Source organism: Mytilus trossulus, chromosome 14, assembly GCF_036588685.1.
Source record: "Mytilus trossulus isolate FHL-02 chromosome 14, PNRI_Mtr1.1.1.hap1, whole genome shotgun sequence".
In the NCBI taxonomy this organism is placed as follows: domain Eukaryota; kingdom Metazoa; phylum Mollusca; class Bivalvia; order Mytilida; family Mytilidae; genus Mytilus; species Mytilus trossulus.
In genome coordinates this window covers 42,015,657-42,032,616 of record NC_086386.1, presented here as the reverse complement: position 1 = coordinate 42,032,616, position 16,960 = coordinate 42,015,657, and the positions used below count along the sequence as shown (strand labels likewise).

At 32.4% G+C, this 16,960-nt stretch overlaps 1 protein-coding gene and 1 long non-coding RNA gene across 2 annotated transcripts in view; both read right to left on the bottom strand.

Annotated features, from left to right (window-relative positions):
• Positions 1–407: 407 nt before the first annotated feature.
• LOC134696518 (uncharacterized) lies at positions 408–8,675 on the bottom strand. Its single transcript, XR_010102965.1, has 3 exons — positions 8,559–8,675; positions 7,679–7,792; positions 408–515 (listed from the first exon to the last, which is right to left on the bottom strand). It is a non-coding gene; the product is annotated as an uncharacterized LOC134696518 (long non-coding RNA).
• Positions 8,676–8,958: 283 nt separating this feature from the next.
• Positions 8,959–16,960, bottom strand: part of LOC134697776 (uncharacterized) — a 29,050-nt gene continuing 21,048 nt past the window's right edge. The window contains exons 4-7 of the mRNA XM_063560063.1: positions 14,213–14,350; positions 13,250–13,318; positions 9,342–9,554; positions 8,959–9,014 (exon numbers count right to left, since the gene is read on the bottom strand). Of these exons, the coding sequence (XP_063416133.1) occupies positions 8,959–9,014; positions 9,342–9,554; positions 13,250–13,318; positions 14,213–14,350 (476 nt within the window). The remainder of the gene's footprint in view (positions 9,015–9,341; positions 9,555–13,249; positions 13,319–14,212; positions 14,351–16,960) is intronic.

The following is a 16,960-nucleotide window of genomic DNA, read 5'->3' as shown; positions in this document are numbered from 1 at the left end:
TACCGAATTAGACTATTTAACGGATTTGTAATCACATATTAAGCAACACGATGAGTGCCGCATGTGGAGAAGGATCTGCTTACCCTTCCGGAGCACCTGAGATCACCCCTAGTTTTTGGTGGGGTTCGTGTTGTTTATTCTCTAGTTTTCTATGTTGTGTCATGTGCACTATTGTTTTTCTGTTTGTCTTTTTCATTTTTAGCCATGGCGTTGTCAGTTTGTTTTAGATTTATGAGTTTGACTGTCCCTTTGGTATCTTAAGACACATCTTCATGCTATTTTGATACTATCATAAGTCTTCAAAATACAAAATTGATCTTTATTCAATATTTTGATTTACAGCCAATAATAGGCAAATGATTGTCGGATCTGTTCAATCAAAACTGTTAAAGATATCTTTCTTTGACTACAGGTATCCCCTTCATATCCTGCAGCACAAGAACAAGTGAAAGAGTTTACAGCGTCTAAGCATTCACCACCATTTAAACAAGGAGTCGGGGCACAGTCGTCGGTGTCTGAATAAATGAAAAGTATGTGAGCTGTTTATGAACTCTTATGAACAATCTTTTTTTCTAATGCAACCAGTTTTTTTTCTAACTGTTCGACAGTAAGTAGTGCTTCCAATAAGCCCCAACTTGCAAATTTATCAACTGTCTGATTGGTGTCATTATACATTTTGAACATATAACGAAACCGCAAACAATGATCAATGAACAATATTGAAAGGGAGAAAAGGAAACTTAAACGCGTTATTTTTATCTTTTCAATAAACATTTAGATTTAAGTAATATGTATTCAAAATCATAATGTATCAAAGTTCACATAAGTTCACAGGTAGACAATAATATGTACATAAATTTAATTTAAATTTTTTAATAAAGCCTGTTCAATTTAGAGAAAAAAACAAAACGGGATTGTAACTGGCGTTTATATGTTTCCACAAGCCATTGCAACCTAAGATATTATTAGATGGTGCATCTCAATTCATAGAATATATATCCTTAAAGAATGATATCTAGCCAAGACATCTGTTCAATTGTTATGATAATGGTGCATCACACTGCATATAAAACACCCTTGCTAGGAAACACCATGAATCGTTTTTTTGTAATAAATGTTAACAGCTTGTATACATAAAATCTTGCATTTGTTTTTGTCTTTAGTATCTCTAAATATGTTTTTATAATTTTACCCAGTAACAAGACTACAATTTTGTTTATAAATGTTTTTAATTTTTTTTCATATTTTTTTGAGCGCTTGAGATCATCCCGAGGTTTTGGCGGGGTTCATACGTGTGTTGCTTAATCTTTAGTGTTTTTTGTTGTGTATTGTGTTCTTTTATTTGTCTTTTTGTCTTTTTCTTTTTCAGATATGCCGTTGTAAGTTTATTTTCAATCTATGGGTTTGAATGTCACTCCATTATCTGTTCTCCCTCTTTTGTATTACATTATTATCGCTTTTTAAAAACGTTGGCATCACTATTTTGTTGTTTTCTAGCAATGTGCAGTTTATTATTGATATCCAGGGTATTTAGGTCGCCAATTTGAATTGAATACCCTTCTGTGAATAAATTATTATGATGAATAGTCAAATTTCCCGACGAAAGCAACGTTATTGGAAACATGTCGTTTTTTTTAAACTGACAAATAAACAGGAAATACGAAAAAGGATTAGAAAATCATTGATCAACGTTTTATTAATCCGCTTACAGAGTCTTAGTGGTTTCCACACATAACGTGTTATTCGGTATATGGTTCCGTCTGATAACTTAAATTTTATCTTAATGATATGGATTGATGGTTTAACACACACACACACATACACACAACGTGCAAATACAAGTAAAATTGTATTACTCATGTTATTATACAAAATAAAACAATACTTTACATTTATTTCCGATCGATACTATTCATAGGTAAAACTAAAGGATCGTTAGAAGTGTATCGTAACAATTCATAAACTAGATACTCTAGGAACATTCATTAGAGTTTGAATATATTTTACCCAGTAGTTTCAGAGGAGAAGATTCTTGAAATAGCTTACGACGACGACAGACAACGATAGACGACGGCCGAGAACGGAAACAAAGTGATAGCAAAAGCTCAAATAGAGACTTCTGGCTCTGGTGAGCTAAAAATTATAAACTTTGTCATTTAAGGGTTTTGCATCCTATGAGATCTAAAAGCCGTCTGACAGTTGTGACGTACGAGAACAATTGGTCTCAACATTCTGAACATGTCTAACTTGTCAGATTGTCAAACATATATAATGTTAAACAAATTTCAAAATAATAGAAGAAACTTTCATTTAATCCTTGTGCTCGTTTTTAACAATATTAACCATCTTAGTTAACAGACAGTGTCATCGAACATTTATTTTTTAACTGTATTTCTTCCAATAGTTTGAAAGGAGAAGATTTTACAGACGATTTTGACGACGACGGACGCAAAGCGATTACAAAATTTCACATGGCCCTTCAGAAAATTTCTGTATTTGTCAAAACAGTGATTTTTCAGTGGGAAGTCAATTTGAAATACCTATTACTTTAAATCGCGATTGCAAAAAAAACGTAATTATTCAAAATTAATTTGTTCTGTGCCTTAAACACTAAAAGCACATTCTTATTAAATAACAGTATTTGTTGGGACGAAGACTCTTCTACATATGTCAGTCACAACTTCATAACGTCCGCAGTTCATAACATTTAAATGACATGTAACAATGTAACTAGCATTTGCTGCCAATTTAGTCATGGTCTTGAATGTTTTTGGTACATCGATAATTTGATAAAAGCAATCAAAAAGATTTGTTAAAAAAACCTCTGAATTCTTAAGTATTGTTGTTCATTTTTTTTATTAAATCAATATATTTTATTTTCTTACTATTAAGTCTTTAAAAGAAAAAACGGATCTTTGATGAACGATTTTCTTGCAGGCCATTATATGCAAATAAAAAACTTTTGTTTACATTTTCTACGAAATATTAGCATCGCCTTTGAGGGAGATCCTGTACCTTATGTCAATCAAGATCACTTACATCAACAATGTATAATGCTATATGGTTGGGTTGTTGTTGTTTTGAGACATTCCCCATTTCTTTTCTCAATTTGATTATAAATTTAATCACATTTGACAATGTCCAAAGCACTAATTAATCACTAATTAATCTAGATATAAACCTTTGACATTTTTATCCATACACAATAAAAGATATTACTGTAACTGCAAGAGGAAAGCCACACATGCATTGTTACCAATCGATAACGGTGTATGACAAATACAAGACATGATGTAAGTATTTTATAGAACTAACTTAGTTTATGGAAAAGGGGAGGGCTTTTTTTCCATTCTTTTCGTATGTAATGACATTTCTACCGCGGAAAAGTGGTAACTTTTTCAACAATTTTAATTGAATCGATTGAGATATTCAGAAAGATTGTCTTTCAATGGCAATACATATTTTTAAAAGATAATCAGGATATATTTATATAACCTCTCTTATCGGCCCTTTTGTGAGTTACGTGAATGTTATACTTTTATTAGTTGATCCTTTGATAGAGAAAAAGGTATACACAAATTAAAAAAAAAGTTATGAAGTGGCATGATGACGAATATAAATACATGTAGGTCACAGTATGATTTCCTATTTAGTGTGTTTCGTTCTGAACATGCGTTAAATATTTGCCACTGAACGTTAAACAACGGACAATCAATTAACCTATTCAGTGTGAATCAATAAGATTTCCAAAATCTTACACACAAATCTGGCTTATATTTGATGAAAGTCTACATTACAAATCATTTCACATAATATATATGATTATGTCCCTGTATTGTAGTTTTAAATTAACAAAACTACACGTTAGGCCACACCAATTTGATTGATAGTTCTTTGGATTTTCCCGCTCCTGTTTTTGAGAAATCAAGTTTTCAACAACAAACAAAACTACCGCAAATGTACCGCTTCCGTATTTTTTTTGTCTGCATACCGCTCCAAAATTAGTCTTGCCTTCATTTTTTTTTTCTCATTTACGCTTTCTTTTTGCATATAATCAGATCTGGGTTCAAACGCACGTGTGATCAATCAATAAAAAGTAAAAGGAAATATAAAAACCAAACTGTCAAGCCATCAGTTTGTTGTGGTTTCGGCTCAATGCCGAGGACAGGCAATCATTGAACAAACGGCTATCCGGTTATCATTTACATTCGAATCTATCTTTTATGAATCCAAACGGGTAAAGTCTGTCAATATATCGTTTGATGATATTAAACACATACAAATTCGACAACAGCCGTCGCGTCGGCATCACCTAATATAGTATGAGATTATTCTGACATCAAACGGCTGTTTTGCCAGACAAGCTGGGGCCTTGGGCGTGTCTGGAAAAACAGCCATTGGACGTCAGAGTTATTTCGGACTACACCTATCAATGTTGGCACTGACATGGATATTTCTGTGTTGGGAGAGTTAAACTGTAAATTTGTGAATTGTGAAATAGATAGAAAGCCCTTCGATACAAACAAAAATTCCCCACAATAATTCAAATGAATTATCAACAGGTCCTCCTAAAAATGTGTTTGCAGTGTTTATGAAAAAACAATAGAATCTCCTAAATAAACCAAAAACCGTGTGAACAGGGCAAGAAGAAAATGATAGGCCCAGAGAAACTGCTGTGTGTCCTTATTGACCTGGCTAATACTATAGAGTGTGGGTGATCTTTTCAGATACTTTAGAATCAGGGACAATTGTGCAGATTAAACTTTTAAATGCTTTGTGGTATATAGACCACATCCATAAAAGACTGCAATTTACTGTGAAATATGACAAAATCCTACTATCAAAATAAAATCTATCCAATAGTAAAACAAAAATCATTCCTAGAGTGCATCTTACAATTCACAGTAGTAGCTAGTTTTAATGAGAACACATATTCTCTGTTTGTCTTTAATTTCAAAGCACAGCTATGTATATAACAATAAGGAGATGTGGTTAATTGCCAATAAGACAAATATCCACCAAAATTCAAATGAAGTAGATGTGAGCAATTATAGACAACCAAAAACTCGTCAACCATGAGAAAATCACATGTTTTGTTTTGAGCCCCTTCCAGAATTGTGTGAGGGAAGGAAGGTACCTGTATTAAAATTTGATGGATGGTAGGTATTTAAGAAAGATTACTTGAACATTTAAATGAAATACTGTAAACAGGAAAATTTTCGCGGTAGTTTTATTTTCGCTATTTTCGCGGTAAGAAGAGAAACGCGACAATAAAACGACCGCGAAAATATCAAGGAAAAACTCTTTTAATTGCATTTTCTTTTACAAATTGTGACTTGGATCGAAAGTTGCCTCATTGGCACTCATACCACATCTGCTTATATCTATGTGTATGAATAGAATATTGACAGGACTACTGTAAAATACTGATTTCAAAGACGACACATATATAATTTAATTTATATGTATCTCTTAATGAAAAGCAATGTTAAAAGTCATGTCTTTAACTCAAATCAGTTATTTCACTGAAGCGAACATAACGGATATTGTTATGTAAACAACACTCATTAAAATTGTGTTAATGACACATGTCAGTCAGTAATAAAGGTATCACCTCGTTGTATCTACAACAAAGATTGGTCAGATCTAAAGATCGAATAATTAGTATTAATCCTGACAGCATTTTCTTTTAATTTATTCCTAATTAGGTTTACTTTTTTATCATTGTGTATGTGTTTTTACGAGAATTGAAACATGCCAAACTTTTAATCTATTTTAACATTAATGAACCGAAAACAAAAGATTTCTGATTGATTTTATCATATGATTTACTTTTTTACTTTCCAAATCATTTATAAAAATATTTATCTAGGGCACTGGGAAATCGCGAATTCCAAACGGCGCGAATTAGTATCGTGTAAATAAATCGCGAAATAAAGACGGCGCGAACATTTCCCGGTTTACAGTATCCAATTAGAAATGTATGCATGGTGGGGTGAAATAAAAAGTGCCTTCCTTCCTTCCTCCCCCAATACATTTATTTTTGGAACAGCCCTTAATGGAATCCAATTAAACCTTAAAATTGTCAAAAAAGGCTATTCACCAAAATGTTTCAAACTGAAAGTATCAATTTAATAATTGTCAAGTGTTTTGCATGCTCTTTAGATTGTGAAGGTTATTTGTATTGCAATTAATTTAGGAGGTTTTTTTTTCAAATGTTTGCTGCTGCAAGGTGAACGAGTCTGCAGTTGTTGGCTTAGAGTCAGAATAATGTATTCAAATGGGAAACAGGCCTTATGCATCAAACCATCAGTGCTTTTCCTTCTTATTCTGTTTGAAAAACCGAGTATGTAAACCTCTAAAATAAAAAGGTTTTGTTCGCTCCTGTTACATACTTCTCGCCTATTAAAAACTAATTTTCAAGAACTTTTTAAAACAAAAAAAAATCGCTTGCTCGCCCCATTTTATTTAGAGCAATTGTCCGAGAATTATTTATCAAATTTGTGTGGGGTTACATATGTTTCTAAAATTGAAATACAGACAATTGACACAGGCCATTATTTTATGCCTTGTAGCATATTTCATTGAAACATGGTATCATCCGTGTTGATTCTGAAAAAGAACGACATATGGTCCTGAAAGAAAAAAAACTCCATATATGAATGTTCAGGACCATATGAGTATTTGGACCATACGCGTATAATCATGACCATATGCGTATACTCATATGGTCCGACCATACGCATATGGTCAGACCGTACGCGTATGGTCGGACCATATGAGTATGGTCGGACCATATGAGTATTATACTCATTTGGTTATCAACGGGCCGGACCATATGAGTATTTGGACCATATAGGTATTTTTTTCAAATATACAATAGAATTAAAACGTATTAATTTTACATTTCAAAAGCTACATAAACATTAAACATTGATGCCACAGCCAGTTGATCTTAGTTTTCATCGCTAATTGTATTCTTGTATGCTTTTGTATACTTGGAATGTCATTCACACGGTACCATACATGTAGCTTTTCTGCGATTGCTTGTTTTGGCTGCGAGCAGTGATATTGACTAGGACAATTCCGATGTGTCTACGGTGTTTTTTTTAGAAACTCTAGATCTCAAATATCGTAAAATTAATATCACAGATCAAATTAAATAATGGCAGTAGCTATTTCATGGCTCTTAACTGCTATTTTGCCGGTCTTATAATTGAGATTAAAATAGAAGTATAGAAATAAAGAATAGTAAGAAATAAAAAAAACATACCCTTTTAATATATTTAACTTATCAAAAATGTCTTAAAAAATATCATGATCCTTGCCGACATTAAACAATAAAATAAATTCATAAACTACCATTTGAATGTAACAATGTAACTATCATTTGATTTAATTTGCAAATTTAGTCATGATATTGACTGTTTTAGATACATAGATAACAGCATTTAAAATGATTTCATTAAGAGACATGGACACTTAAGTATTATTGTTCTTTATGAGTTCAGTATTTTTGTTATGTTTTCTTTTTTGTTTTGAATGAAATCAATATATCATTTTGTGCAATTATAAGTCTTTAAAAGAAGAAATGGATCTTTGATCAAGATTTTTAACAGTCAATATTAGGCAAATGATTGTCGAATCGTTTCTATCAAAACTGTAAAAGGTATCTTACCTATATCGCATTTTTGTCCTTGATATCCTGCAGCACACTTACAAGTGTAACTGTTCAATTGGTCAGAGCATTCCCCATCATTTAAACAAGGATTCGGGTCACAGTCGTCGACATCTGAATTAATCAAAAGTACGTGAGTTGTGTATGAACTATTATGAACAAACTTCTTTTTCTAATGCAACCAGTTTCTTTATTATCTGTTTGACAGTTAGTTGTGCTTTTAACTTGCTCCAAATTGCACATTTCTTAACTGTCTATTTGGTGTCATTATACACTGTAAACATAACAAAAACTGAACGATTTTAAAGAGGATATTTAAAGAGAGAAACAAAAATTCACAAACGCCTTCTTTGTATCTTTTCATTAAACATATATAGATTTAACGAAACATATATTCAAAATCGGACGGTATTAAAGTTCATAAAAGTTTACAGAAAGATAATGTTGTGTACATAAATACGACTTAGTAAAAGCCTGGAGAGAGAACAGAACGGGATTGGTATTTGGCGTTAATCTGTTTCCAATGGCAATTGAAACCTTAGATATATAGATTCCTACACTGCAACAAGAGTATTACGATATTTCTCCACTCGAGACAGTTAGATTTTATCATTTTAAGCCCAAGGCTTGCCGAGCTTTTTAAATATTTAAAATTTAACTATCGAGAGTGGAGAAATATCATAAGAGACGGGTTAAAGTGTCAGAATATGTTTCTCTGATGATTTTTATCATTCGTTTTCAAAGATTTTTTACAAACCTGTGTTCATTATATGCGACGTCATCAGGAATTAAAATTTAAATTATTATAAAATCAATTCGGTATGTTAAGGGCGAAAACTTGTCATTTCTGATTAATCATAAATGTTTAATTTTTTCTTACTTTGATCACAGTTCGTCCCTTCATATCCTGTATCACAAGAACAAGTGTAACTGGCAACACCGTCAAAGCATTGACCATTTACACAAGGTTCGGTGGCACATTCATCAGTCACGATATCTGAATAAATAAAAGTATGTGAGCTGTGTATTAACTATTATGAAGAAAAAAATGTATGCAACAATATTTTTTGTTACTGTTAGTTTGAATGTACTTGTACATTTTAAACGCTCCAAATTGCATTTTTTCACAATTGTCCGTTAGATATCATTGTATGTATGTTTTTAGGTGTATGCATATATATATATAATGTTTACAATTTTGAATGATGGAGCCCATTTTTAAGCTTACTATACAATGTGTGTTTGGCTTATTGGACAAGGTTTAACGGTGATCTATAGCGTCATGCATCCATGTTCGTTCTGTTATTTGTCTCATTGACGATTATTTTTACATTTTCTGCAATGTATGCATTGACTAAATTACTCCCTGTGTGCATATTTTTCTCCATTAATTTTGAGTCAGTGTCGTGCATCGTTATGAGCACATAAAAGTTCTAACGCGTCAAACATGTACAATATTTACAACACTGTTAGTCCTTACTTACAACGACGACATTTATAGGTTATTTGACATTGGTGTATCTTTTCTCCTTCGTCCAATGATATTTCGTACTAAGAGTCAGATAATTAAGAAATTAAATTTGAATAAACTCAACATAACAATCAAGTGTTGACTTAAATTGAAGGTAAACTTAAATTATTTGTATTGAAAGCAAAAACATACCACAAACCGGTGTTTCTCCACTCCATGTTCCGTCAGCATCACAAAAACGTACAACGTTGCCAGATTGAATTTCATAACCAGTTATACAATCGTAGGTAATTGACTCCATGTACCCGTAGCTTCTGATGGCAGGCACTTTTGCAAACGGCACTTCGTTCCCCGTAATTATACAATCAACTAGCGTTATCGATGACTGGATTGATGGCAGCTTATCTGTATAATGTTTTAATCAACTCAAATTATGTATATTTATTTGTTATAAATGAGTTTTTCCGCTAAGATCGTTGTAACACATGTTTAAGAAAAGAAATGTATGGTATTTAAAATGCTGTATTTGTATTGTTTTTCTGGAAACAAAATTATTAATCAACTGTATGTATTTCTCGCTCAAAATCTATTTTTTAATGACCAATTATAGACCTTCTCGAAATAATTACCGTATTGTTGTTTTATTGTGTTTGTTTGTATACTCACTGTGTACAATTATACACTCCCCATGCAGATCTTTGTATGTATAGCCAATCAAGGTCGTTAAAAACTTCCATGAAATGTTGATTGTAGATTTTTTTTTCTTGTGCTTAAATTTGTGTTTTCGAAACGTAAGTACCTCTACATTTTTTTGTACATGTGTTAATACGTTTTTATCAAAGGGACTCTAAAAGTAGACTACAATCTGTTTCTTAATGTTTTTCAAATCTTTTTCGTATTTCCTGTCTATGTGGATTAGAATCTGCTTACCCTTCCGGAGCACCTGAGATCACCCCAGGTTTGGTACGGTTCGTTTGGCTTAATCTTTAGGTTTTTTTTTGTTTGGTCTTGTATTCTATTATTTGTCTATTTATCAATGTTGGCATAAATATTTCGTTTTCTAGCAATGTTCAGTGTACTATCGATATCCGTATACTGAAAAGGGATCTGAGTCGCCATTTTGTTTTTACACACAAACAACGTGCAGACACAAGTAAAACGATATTAGTTATGTTATTTTACAAAATAAAAGAAAATCATGCAAATTTCAATGTAATTCCAATCGGAACTACTCCTACGAAAAGCTAGAGGTTCTAAAGAGCTGTGCCGCTCACCTTGTTCTATATCAAAATTGAACAAAGGACCCTCTCAATCATTGTATCTTGTATTGCTGGTAATGAATTTTGTTTCATTTTTTTTTATCGTCCTAAGTTTTTGCTCAAATCAAATCCTTATATAAAGAGTGACAGTCTTTTAAATTTATTGTCAAAATTGTACTCGTTAATTCATTTGGCGTTGCTGGTAATTTTGTGTATTTTAAAAAGTGTCTGTCTATCTATCAAAAAATTGGTCAAAACTTTTAATGACTCTACGGATTTGTAAGACGATTACATCCATTCATTCTTTGTCAGCTTTGTCCTGTCTGCTTATTTCAGTAAAAACAAAAAAAAATAGTAAAAAAAATAGATTTATACTTCAAGGTTTTTTTAGTGATCTAAAAGTAAGGAATTCACTATTCAGTGAAATTAAAATCCTAAAAACTATATCTGAATTCAAAAACTCTTACAAGTAATTATATACTTCAAAGAATGAAATTTTTAGGTAAAGTCACAATGTATACTGTCTTTATCAATTGTCACTATAATGTCGTAATGCATTGTGAACATATAACGAAATCGCAAACGATGTTCAGAACAATATTGAAAGAGAGAAAAAGAACTACAAAAAAAAGCGCGTTGAACATGTTGAACTTCATTTTTTCCTTTTCTATAAAATATAGTTTTTAGAAACAGGTATTTAAAACAGGGCGATATTAAAGTTTATATAATTTTCAGGAAGCCAATGTTGTGAACATACATATATTATTGTAAAAGCCTGTCGAGCTTGGAAAGAGAACAAAACGGGATTGTAATTGGCGTAAATATGTTTGCAATGGACATTGCAACCTAGGTAAATGGTTCATCTCATTGTATAGATGCTCAGTAACGGCTGCAATCCATGAACTATTAATTGCATTAAACAATGTTACTAGCATTTGTTTTAATTCGTGAATTTTCATGAAATTGATTACGGTCTTGATTATTTTTTTATATATCATTTAATCCTACAATTCATATTTCTTAGTTGAAAAGTAGTTTGATTGATAATACGAAGATGCATTAATATAATTGTTTGTTTTGCATTGAATAAAAATGTTGTTTTACTGTAATATAATTATGTTTTTACTGAAATATTTCCTTTGTTATCTTTTAAAAGGTCTAAAGGTGTTTTTTTTTCATTTGTTGTATCAAAAATGTTTAACATCAAGTATTGATATTCTCGGGCACCAGAATATGACAGTACAATATGGAGGAGGTATTACAAAATCAATGCACGAAATCACGTGTTTAAGATTATACAAATCTATTACAGACAAACATGGATTTTAGTTAGGGTGAAGATTGTGTATCGGACACTTTTTAAAGTGCCTTGTACAGTTTATTTGTTCTTAATTACGGGTGATAGTTAAAAAAAAGCATGTTATTACTAGTTTCCACTGTATTAAGAAGTACAATATATGGCTTTTACGGGTAATGTTCATTTCATAATATGTGTTGTAGGAAAATAGAGGGACGAAAGATACCAAAGGGACAGTCAAACTCATTAATCTAAAACAAACTGACAACGCCAAGGCTAAAAATGAAAAAGAAAAACGGAAATACAATAGTACACACGACACAACATAGAAAACTAAAGAATAAACAACACGAACCCCACCAAAAACTAGGGGTGATCTCAGGTGCTCCGGAATGGTAAGCAGATCCTGCCCCACATGTGGCACCTGTCGTGTTGCTTATTTGATTACAGATCCGGTAAATAGTCTAATTCGGTAGGTCACATTCATGAAAGGGAAGGGGACTGTAGTTACGACGTAAGGAACATATCCGATATCATTTTTGAAACGGTTATTCCATAACGGTCAACCAACTCGTGATGGCGTCCGTAAAATTTACGAAGGGATGATTTCAACTTCACCATTTGGAACTCTTGGTTTAATAGCTTCCTTGTGAGCAGTTACCCTCTATCAAGAAAATCATGATAGGAAATGCAAGCACGGGAATATCGTATCAATTGGGAGATATATACCCCGTATGCAGGTGCTGCTGGAATGTTGCTACATAGAAATGGAAAGTTCACAATTGGAAAGCTGAAATCATCTCTTTTGTCGTAAAGTTTTGTTTTCAACCGACCCTCATTGTCAATTTCTAGATGTAAGTCAAGATATTCAGCCGACTTAACTGAAACGATTCAAAATAAACAATATACTTGAACGAAATCTAATACTTGATTACATTAAAAGAAGACGAAGGTTCACGTAGGAATAAAATTGGCTTAAAATTGATGATGGTGTTTAAATCAGTTCAAACATGAACTAATTTCATATATAAATAGTTGTTATAATGCTGTTAACAAAAAGAAAATAATACTGGTAGATCAAATCAAAATTGTCGAAGCAGTGACTTCTAAAGTATGCACTATTTGTGTTGTAACATTTGGTTAAATTTTCAATAATACTTTACAGTGTTTTGCGTAATTTACTTTGGCCACCACCAACGATCCAGAAAGTGTTTGTGTCTAGGTATTCCATATCATCATTGGTAACTTTTGAATTCAGAACACTTTTGATATTGGGTTGCAGACAAGGAATTTCTCAAACTTTTAGGTTAAAAAATGCACGCAGTCACCGAACAGCAAGCTAAGATGGTCCCAAAAATGACTAGTGTAAAACCATTTTAACTGGAAAACCAACGGTGTAATCTATGAATAAACGAGCAACGATAAACACTTATGAAACACATCCGCAAACGACAACTCCTAAACATCCGGTACGTGACTTAGGACAGGTGCATACAAATGCAGCAGGTTTAAACGTTTTGAAAGATAACAGTCTTCATCCTTACCCGAGGCAATACAGGAATCGCCACAATTTTCACACAGATCTGCATCAACTGGTAACGTATCAGCGGTGTCTGAAAATTAAAAAAATTGTATTATTTTTTTCTCTCAGTAATTTACTGTTATTTCCAACCAAGAAATACATCCGATTTATTCTGCAACTAATTGTGTTTATTTCCTAAATATAGCAACACAGCTATATGTAATGCAATGTTAATGTCATCATTCATCACTGTGTTTACACTCTGAGGTTCATTAAATGATGAAAACAAGTTTAAAATTTGTGTTCACATTAAAATATCAATAAATGTTTTATTTTAAGTTGCAGTATAAAACAATAAAAGGTCAATGTCATAAAACAACTTTTTTTTTTACTTGGCACAAAACTGGGGAAGGGCAGGGTAGAACCTAATATAGAAGACATTGACCCAATATTGTCTATTCATTAGACATGAGTGAAGTTAAATCGACCATCATCATCTACTATCGCAAGTCAACTTTCTATATTATATTCTCTTCTTTCATTACGTTTTATGTATATTGTTTTGAAATGTACATGTAACTTTAATAATTAAATCTGTAATATCTCATCTTCAGAGAAAGGCCAAGTACTTTAAACCAACTTATTTTTGTGAGCGATTTTTTTTTTTCGCGACTTCGGGTGTATAAAAATAAAGCGAATATATAAAACTTGGATCTTTTTTTTTTATTTACATCAAGTAAACTATAAAATTGTGAAATCTAATCGCCGCAAAGTGGACTAGAAAGAGTAACTACCGCAAAATAAGTATCGCGAAAATGAGTTGGTTTACAGTAGGTTTGTTTTCAATACATATTTATAATATGCAACTTTGGCGTCTCAGTATTGGAGTTCTCCTTTTAAAAAACACCCGGAAACTCATTTTTTTTTTACATACTTGCAATGAACTTGCATAAAAGATAACCATATGATGGTAAGTAATATCTACCTAGTTTGCGAAGAGTTCGAATCATTGGCTTTGGATCTCCGTAAGAACAGAACGTACTACATACATCAGCATTTGCATCCGGTTCTGGTAAGGGAGGACTGAATACCCTTTCCTTTGGTGTTACTAAGCTATTTTTGTCTAAAAAAAAAACACATATGTTATGTTGTTGTTATTTTTTCATAACGTGTGAAATGATGTTATACATATTAAGGTATATTCATTGTACAACGCCATCATGGATTCTACAATCTTTCTAGTCATGTGCCTAAGTCTTTAAATTTTGAGACAGACTTGCAATTTATATGTAAGACTCTTATTTGTATAAAGCGTAATAGGGGATTCATTATCCTTAATGTTTAAACAAAATGTTTGTTATGTCTTTTGTACCAGCTTCGTGCCCATTGTTTAATAATATCAAATTTGGTATGCTTTTTTTGTACCTTTTCAGGCAGATGTGGAAATACGGTGACCTATATTTATTAATTTCTGTGTCATTTTTGGTCTCGTGTAAAGAGTTGCATCCTTGGCAATGATACCAGATCTTCTTTCTTATATTATGTTGTTTTGACTCTTTAATTGGATTTTTGACTTTTTGACACACTCCCCGTTTCCATCATAGCCAGAAATTAGTAGTGGTTTTGCTAATTAATATTCATAATATGTAAATGGGAATTGTACCACGTGATAGTAGTTAGAACTGGACTGGCTTGATAGGCTTGATATCATTAAAATCTTTAAAACACGGATATTGTAAGTTACCCGTCACAGAGTCCTTATTTACAATCACTTTGATATTTCCGTAAAGTTGTCAGGCGGTCAAAATCAAAACAATGAACGCAAATTTAGTGAATTTTTTACTGGAATTTTTCGTGCTTTCGTGAGTTTATACTTTGGACTTGCTTATTCTTTGGACATTCAAGTTTCAAATTTCACCCCGGCGACCTGTTTTTGTAATGACCTTGTAAGCCAATTTTCAACACGAAGTTTGCAAATTTGACGTTTCAACCATTTTACACTGCAATGTTAAAAGCCTCTCGCTTCGATTTTTAAAAAAGCTCAGGAACCTGTATTTTTGCAACAACAGTCATTATGTTTCGTTTAAATGGTGTATATTGTTGTGTATATTCATTTTCTGTCCCGGCAACCTGTCTATCACTTAAATTAAAATTAAAACAGACATTTTTTTCAAAATTCCCTATCATTTAAATGTAATTTCCGTGACCCGTATCCGATTTCTTTAGTATAATATTCAAATAAGCAAAGTGGCGTTGATTTCTGGATATGGAGTTGTCTATTCTGTATATTTTATGTGTGTCTTTTAAGTAATGACCCATTTATATGAAAAAGATACGTTGAGTTAATGCACATCGGTTGAACAATGATAAAGACAAATAAGACATATAAACACAAGTCATCATTACAATGTAGGTCATCAACAATCGACTATGGTCAAACAATAAGTCATGTTTAACACATAGTTGGGAGGATGTTAGAGCAGATTGCTTCCCTTGAAAAAACATTAGCAATCTTGTATTCGCCTAGTTTGACAAGTTTCTATGGGTAACAATCTACTCTATCACTCTCTCAGCTATATGTTACTTATATACAATTCCCCATTGTGAATTAACCTTGGAGTTATGTATTCTAATGAAATTTTTTGACCGAATAGTTCGGGACTATAAAATCAGTAAGTGGAAGTTTGACAAACAAAAAAGTTACAAAACGAGTATTTTATAGTCCACAACACAGAACAATAAGAATAAGTCGGTAAACAATTCATCTACAAATCCTGAAAATCCTCCTGAAAGAACTCTGATCTTCATAAATAACAATATTATTCTCCTAATAAATTGTTGACAATATACATACATACAGTTAGGAGCCTCTGGCCTTTGTTAGCTTTGTATTATTTTAATTTTAGTTTCTTGTGTACAATTTGGAAATTAGTATGGCGTTCATTATCACTGAAATAGTATATATTTGTTTAGGGGCCAGCTGAAGGACGCCTCCGGGTGCGGGAATTTCTCGCTACATTGAAGAACTGTTGGTGACCTTCTGCTGTTGTTTTTTTCTATGGTCGGATTGTTGTCTCTTTGACACATTCCCAATTTCCATTCTCAATTTTATTCTTGTGGAAGATTGTGCTTGGTTAAATACCATAGGGAAGGTAGGAAGGGAAATAAATTTGACATTCCCTTTTCATCAACTTATCTATTAGTTTGACCCTACCAGTCCTTCACCAGGCTAAAGCTATCGAACAATAATTAGCGAACAATAAGCCAGCGATACATAAAAACCAAAAAATTCAAACAAAAAGCACTGGCCGTTATACAAAAAATATTCAAAAAGGCAGCTTTTCCGTCGATAAATTGCAATTTTAACTCTATCATGAAGTAGTATTTATCACATTTATTGATAAAACATGACACCAGCCTTTTTCAGGCTAAAATTCAGTACCACAGATAATAATCTGCACCTGTTAACAGATAAGTTGTACAAACAAATGTATGTGTTAGACCACCTATGCACTCACATCACTTTAGAATGTAAAAGAAGTTCGTCCCTGCAAAAATAGCACCATTTATGTCTGTGATTAAATTACCTAAAACAATTGGGAGGATTGCCTATTCAATGGATTCTAGAGAAAAATAATTAGGGGTGTCACAGGATATGGCTATATAGGTCTTGTAGAGGAGAAACAGGCACATCGTCTGCTCAAGGTTTCAATGTTCAAAAATCTGAAAATAG